This window comes from Alligator sinensis, unplaced genomic scaffold (assembly GCF_000455745.1).
Source record: "Alligator sinensis unplaced genomic scaffold, ASM45574v1 scaffold59_1, whole genome shotgun sequence".
Lineage (NCBI taxonomy): Eukaryota > Metazoa > Chordata > Crocodylia > Alligatoridae > Alligator > Alligator sinensis.
This window is the reverse complement of record NW_005841878.1, coordinates 4,474,039-4,480,816: the sequence shown is the minus strand read 5'-3', so window position 1 is coordinate 4,480,816 and position 6,778 is coordinate 4,474,039. Positions and strand designations below refer to the sequence as shown.

The 6,778-nt window shown below is 43.2% G+C and overlaps 1 protein-coding gene across 1 annotated transcript in view; it reads right to left on the bottom strand.

Annotated features, from left to right (window-relative positions):
* Positions 1 to 5,587, bottom strand: part of GTF2F2 (general transcription factor IIF subunit 2) — a 148,397-nt gene extending 142,810 nt beyond the window's left edge. Inside the window, exons 1-4 of the mRNA XM_014527919.2 lie at positions 5,501 to 5,587; positions 1,991 to 2,064; positions 1,470 to 1,488; positions 265 to 409 (exon numbers count right to left, since the gene is read on the bottom strand). Coding sequence (XP_014383405.1) covers positions 265 to 409; positions 1,470 to 1,488; positions 1,991 to 2,064; positions 5,501 to 5,587 — 325 coding nt within the window. The remainder of the gene's footprint in view (positions 1 to 264; positions 410 to 1,469; positions 1,489 to 1,990; positions 2,065 to 5,500) is intronic.
* Between the last annotated feature and the right edge of the window lie 1,191 nt (positions 5,588 to 6,778).

The following is a 6,778-nucleotide window of genomic DNA, read 5'->3' as shown; positions in this document are numbered from 1 at the left end:
AGCAGGCTCTGTATCAAGATATACAAGACTACCCTTTTTGGAGACTGTTCAGTTTTTTGTCCAATTACAAGAAGACATCAGACAGCCAGAACAAAGGGACAAATGTAATGTGCATACATAATAATGTCATAAAACAAAGCTAGGAGGCCTGATTTTAGACTTATCAGCCTTAACAACACCCTTTTAAACTAATGCTACTGAAATTATCTATACAAACATGCATGCCAACAATTATAGTAAATAACGTGTGACATTGTGACTTACCTACTGAACTTTCTGTAAACACTGTTAATGTTTGTCCTCCCACACTTTGTAAAAGAAATGGATGTTCTCTGGGTGCACTGACTGAAGCAGGTTTTCCTCCAATATCATTGATACTTGCAAGATCTTCATTCAAAGTAAATGACACCTACCAGTCACAATAACCATAAGATTATTACACAGACCATAAAACTACACAATTTTTAAAGTGCATTGGAAGCAGGAAGAGAAAGAAAAATGAGACAGATTAATGCAACGTTGTTTTCAAATATAAAATATGGGATCAACATTTCAATATAATGTTTTATTCAACATTTTTATGGAAATTATAGAATTTACTGATCAATTTTTTATATAATTTACTGATCAGTCTCTCTCGATAGCACAGCATAACTGAACTTCTTTGTTGTCAGATAGAGATTACAGTAAAACCTCATAAATCCGGCACGCTTGGGACCAAGCACCTGCCGGAAATTTGAAAATTCTAGTTTTTTGAAACTGGAGCAGCAGCCAGTCCTGAAGCAGCAACTGTATGCATAGTAGGGGTGGTGGATACCGCCCCCCCCCGCCACATGCAAACTTCCCTATCTGCTTCTGGGGGAGCAGAGGGGGAATCTTAAAAAGTGCCAGACTTTTGAGAATTCCGGATTTTTGATATTCAGATTTATGAGGTTATACCGTATTACACTTAAGATCAACTTAGCTATTTTAAATGTCTCACAGTTATAAATTAACCTCTAAGAAAGTGACAATAATATAGGTTACAGGTTACTAACGGAAAGATCAAAGTTATATGGGAAACTTCTCCACTTAATCCGAGAGAGTTTCGATTAAGCTCCAGAATAACAGGAGGTACAGTTTATCTTCTCAACCTTTGCAAAATTTCTTCCAGTTCAAAATGTGCTGGGTGACTACTTGATATGATAAGAAATTACGTATCATGAAAGTAGAGAAAACACCTTATAAAAAGGAGGCTAGTATCCTTATTGACAATTAAAAGATCAGGAAACCCTCCAAAGGACAACAAAGGGACTTATACAAGATCATACAGAAGAAAGCTGGAAACAGAATCCAGGTTTCCTAAGTACAAGTACAGTGCTCTATTACTGTATTACAAGAGAAAGCTTACAGTAGAAACCAATGAATTAAGCAACTTTAAAGTCCAAAATACAATACATTTATAGCCTTTGAGTTTGGTAATTACTTACTTCTGTTCTTCCTTGATTTCTGCAAAAGAAAATATTTAATGTTTTAGTTTCCATTATTTTCACACATCTAGCTCCCCCGATAAGAACAACAATCTCAAATTCTAACTTTGTTACTTAGTGTCACTCTTGAGCTGTCCAATTGCTCCTGATGTCCAAAGCTAAATGGGAAAAAGCAGCAGATGAGAACAGAAGCAACAAAATAGCACAACAATAACTTAATGAAAATCCTTTAAGTGTGCATATTTTTGGGGTCTATGAAATCAGAAATGGTGCTCCAGGTTACATCTGTTTCCCAGTAAAATTTTAAGAACCAGTATTTGTTTGGTTTCTAATACACACCAATAATCCCTAAGCAAACAGATATTTCTAACATCATAGAAATATACACAAGGAGTATTTGCAATTGATAGGATTATTTAAGAAATATGCCACTAACATTTTTCAGAGCAGAGTAACTATTTCTACGTACTCTAGAACAATTCTAAGAATTTCTGCCAAAAAATGTACAGAGAACTGCTTACTTGGCAATCCTCAGTTTTCCAACTTCACCCCTTCCTGAAGCTTTAGTCCACTGTTGTGACAAATATTTTGGGACCTAAAAAAGGAGACCATATTTAAGTACACAACTATTACATTTTAAATAAAAACATTTTCCTTACTTCTTTCTATTCCTCTCTCTCAGACTACAGCATATCTGATCACTGTAAAATTCTCATATATAAGTGCTTCGAAGCCACAGGCTTCAGGCATGGCATAAGTCAGACAAGAATCATAATTCTATATTACCATTCAAAAAGCATTATTTAAAAGTGACCTGCAATGGAAAGAAATAGGTATACACCATTGGTTTTTGAACTAAGGAACATTAAGTCTTTTATCAACTAAAATACTGCGTGTTAACATGTGTTGGAAATTCAATTCTTGCCTCTCTAGAAAAGTCTATGACAAATGGAAACTAAAGAAATTATGATATCAGAAGAAATAGAAAATGTTCAGGAAGGAAAGGTACTTTTGGCCACACTTCACGATTTGGGATTTGGGATTTCAGCCTTATCAAACAGTGAGCAGGACTCATGCCTCTAAGTTAATTAGTAATAACGTACATGCTCTCTGGCTGGGAATGCCTAATGGCCATTCAAACACATAACTGCTCTTGAAGCTTGCCAACAGGAGTTAAAACTATGCCCTTTGACGCGACCATGCACATAAGCAGAAAGAAATGGTTACAAGGGCAGGAAACGGAGTTTTTACCTTTCTTCCCTATGTGAAGTAACTGAGGGCTGGAACACAGATCTGAGACTATAGCCTCACATCAGACCTTGTGGGATTAGGTAAGAAAATGATCAAGCCACGGCAGTTCAACTGGCAGCCAATGGCCAGACTGCCCGCAGCCCCTAAGGAGTTGGCGTGGGGCCTGCGGGCTTCTGGCACGGCCACCACCCTGCTGTTGCTCCTGCCACAGCAGCCAGGTCCTTTGGGACCTTCCCCCTCCCTCCTCTGGTTTCTAATTCCTACTCTCGCTCCTGGAGACAAGGAAGGGCAATGCAGCAGGAAGGGCCTGGAGTGCCCAAGTTGCACATGCAGTACGGGAAGGGACTAGGTCACTGAGCTGCATAGGAGAAGTGCGGGCAGCCCAGCTCCTGCCTTTCAAGTGGGCATATGGCCAGGAGGGGAGCAAGGGAGAGTGCTGTGGGTACAATGGGGGGAGGGAGCAGGGAAGAGAAGGGTTGTGGGGGGCTGATAGGCAGGAAAGGGGGTAATGCATTAGGCTGCCTGCATAAACCAAGGAAGAGCTTGAGGGGCTTCCCACACAGCAAGCTGCCTTCAGGCAGTGGCCCGTACCTCATGAGACCCCTGCAGGACTGCAGCCCATGAGGCTTGTGACCCCAGGCTGCCTGGAAGTTGGACAGCCCTGGATCAAGCTATATGCAAGTTACAACAAAAAAATTACAAGTTAAATTACTAAAGCAGCAAAGAACCTAAGACAACGTAATAGTGGCTGTCAGAGTATGACAGAAGGGAGTCCAGCAGGAACAGTGTTGAACAGGAAAACATCATTTTGATGGGCAAAAAAGGAAGTCATGTGTTAATAAGCCCTAAGGCTATGCACTACAAAAATTATCATAAACTAAAGATTTTAAGTTTTGCCACATGGATCAGGGATCCTGGTTTTCTCTGATAAAAAAAAAACCCCAGGAAAAACAAACCAATTTTCAGACTTAAAAAAGCAACCCACAATCCACATTTTTCTGTGATTAGAATGAAACACCACTTTATTTACACTTACACACACACACACACACACACTCACTAGCAGTGGTTTATTTTCATCACAGGAAAAATGTGGATTTTCGGTTACTTTTTTTAATCCAAAAATTGAGGGAGTTTTGTTTTGTTTTTTTAAATCAGAGAAAACCAGGATCCCTGCTCACGATGCATTAGAACAAATGAACATTTTGCAGCTTTACAGCATTCTCATTATAATGTCTTACTAGCAAATTAAAGTTCCTCCATATTTGTATTTATATAATTCATGTTTTCTGCATATAGTAAGCCTACATAGACGGTTACACACCTCTGGTTACACATCAGTACACCCACCGAGAAAAAGCAGCACATTAAGTTGCTGCCTACGCAGCAGCAGCGGGCACCAGAGAAATTCATCTGTCTGCAGCACCAAATGGGCATGCTGTGGGCCTGATTCGCCTTTTGCCTGCACCAGCGGGGATCAGAATATGCTGGTCTTCAAAACCTGCAGGATTCATTTCATTCATCCCTAGGCCATTCCTTCGTATTTTATATTTGACAGCATGTGGTGGCCAGAAGGTATCATGTTACAGACAGAAAAATTGAGAAATGCCCTTGAGCTGTGCGTAGAACCCCACTTTGCTCAGACAAGTTAAAAATCATTGACTTGCAAGATACTCCAGTCACACCAGGGAGACTACCCATGAGTCATATTTCTTTCAACTACAGGAGAAATAGTTCCCAAAAGGAGAATTAATCAGCATTTTGCCAGCATACTTGTAGTAGATAGTTGTGGTAGGGAAAGAAGGAAAAAGAGCTACAAAGAGCAGACAGCAAAGCAGCACTCAGCCCACACTTTTGCCCCTTTTAGCTAATGAAGCAGATTCACACAACCACATTTTAAGCATTTTGGCTGCCTCCAGGAGATGGTTTGGCAAAGGAATGAAGACTATGTCTTCTATAATAAAACATTCAGTATGGCCAGTTCCTTTAAATACTTGCTGTGCTAAAATGTAATTTAAAGGGAAGGATGAGTTCTCCAAAGCTTCTAACAATGCTGAATATTGTACAAGGAAATCATTTTAATTATTTATTAGATGTATATGCCACCCTTTGCACAAAAGGCTTAGGGTGGCTTATGGTAAAACGCAAAATAATTTACAAATACAATCAGATAAAAAAAATTAGGGAAGCTATGTAACAAACATTTCCCAAACACTACTTCAATTTAACCTTGCTTGCTAAATGCCTGCCCCCCACTTCCCCACCCCAAAAGGTCCTGCAGCACTTCCTAAAGATGTCCAAGGTTACGCTCTGACAGGCCAGAAGGGAGAGGGAGCTCTTGAGCAGATGGGATACTACTGACATCAACCTCCCAAGTTTTCTGGTACCTGCAGGAGGATGCCGACCTTCGGTACTGGGGTGCAACATGAGGGAAAAGGGGGTCCTGTAGGCACATAGTGTTCAGACCATTTAGGGCCTTTACTGGTCCAATCCAGCACCTTGAATTGCTCCTGGAAAGCTATTGGAAGCCAATACAGACTCAGGAGCATTGAAGTAACATGCTCCTGGAGACCCATCCCTTTCAGAAGGCAGGCTGAGACAATTTGCACCAGCTGCACCTTCCAGATGGTCACCCTGTGACCCCAACTGACTTCCTGCCCCTGGGGCAGGGGCTGGACTCGATCTTCCGAGGTCCCTTCCAGCCCCGATGTCTATGAAATCTATGAAATCAAGGGCAGCCCCACACAGAGGATATTGCAGTAGTCTAGTCTTGAGATTACAAAAGCACAGATGATGGTGTCCAGATCCAAATCTGAAAGGAGGGTCAACGCCTTCTCATCAGATGGAGTCAGTAGAAGGCACACCATACCGCTGCTGCAACCTGAAGATTCAGGTGAAGAAAAGGATCCAGGAGCATCCCAAGGCTGCAAACCTGAGTGCAAAGGAAGGCTGAACCCAATAAATGATGGGTGCCCCTATCCCAGGGGCAGGCAATTATTTTGGCTGGAGGGCCGCTGAATGAATTTTGGTGAGCTGTCAAGGGCCGCAAGGGTAGCCCCTCTCCTTGATGGGATCTTGGGACCAGAAGTCCCACCACCTAGCCTCTGATCTTTGCCACCAACAGTCCCTCCCTTGTCCCAGAACTACTCCTTTTGGGAGGGAAGGTGCTGCCACCGTGAAACCAGAAAACCCCCCAAATCTTATACTAAAAAAAATAATAAAAAAAAATCCAACATCTACTATAACTGATTTAATTTTACTTCAAAAAAAATATTTTGTCCTGATTTCTGTGCATTTGGATAGTGTATCTAGAGGCAATGGCATAACAGGTCAAAATACTGTCTTATTCTTATATACTATGTGTGGGAAGAAAGGGAGTATATGTGATAGGGGTGTGATTGGGTGTGTGTGGCAGGGGTTGCACAGTAGGGGTAGGGTGGGTGCGATGTATGTGGGAGGATGGGCAGGTGGGTGCAGAGGGGTGTGATTGTGGGGTATATGGTTGGGGTGGGGGCTGTGGGAGAGTGTGGGTGTGCGTCGGTTATGGTAGGGAGTAGGAGTGTGGGTGTGTTTGAGGGTATGGTGGAGGGGTGGAGGTGGGCAGGGGTGATCCTTGGACTGTACGAGTCCCTGGAGCTGCATGTGGTGGCAGCAAGTGGGGCTAGCCCTGTTCGGCCCCATAGCGCACAGCTCTCTGGGCTCCCACCCCAGTTCCCGGCTGCAGGTGGTTGCAATGTGTGGGGCTAGCCCCGACCAGCCCTGTAATACGCAGCTCTTGCCCAAGTCCCTGGCTGCACATGGTGAAAGCATGGGAAGCCCCACCCAGCCCCAAAGCACTCCTGCCTGAGTCCCCAACCATATATGATGACAGAATGAAGGGCCAGCCCCACCCAGCCCCATAATATGCAGCTCTTGCACTCCCACCCCAGCCCCTAGCTGCATGTAGTGGCAGGGTACAGGGCCAGCCCCACCAGGTCCCATAACATGCAGCTCCCACCTGACACTCTCGCTGCAAGCGGGGCCAGCCCAGCCCCATAGCACTCCCACCCGAGTCCCTG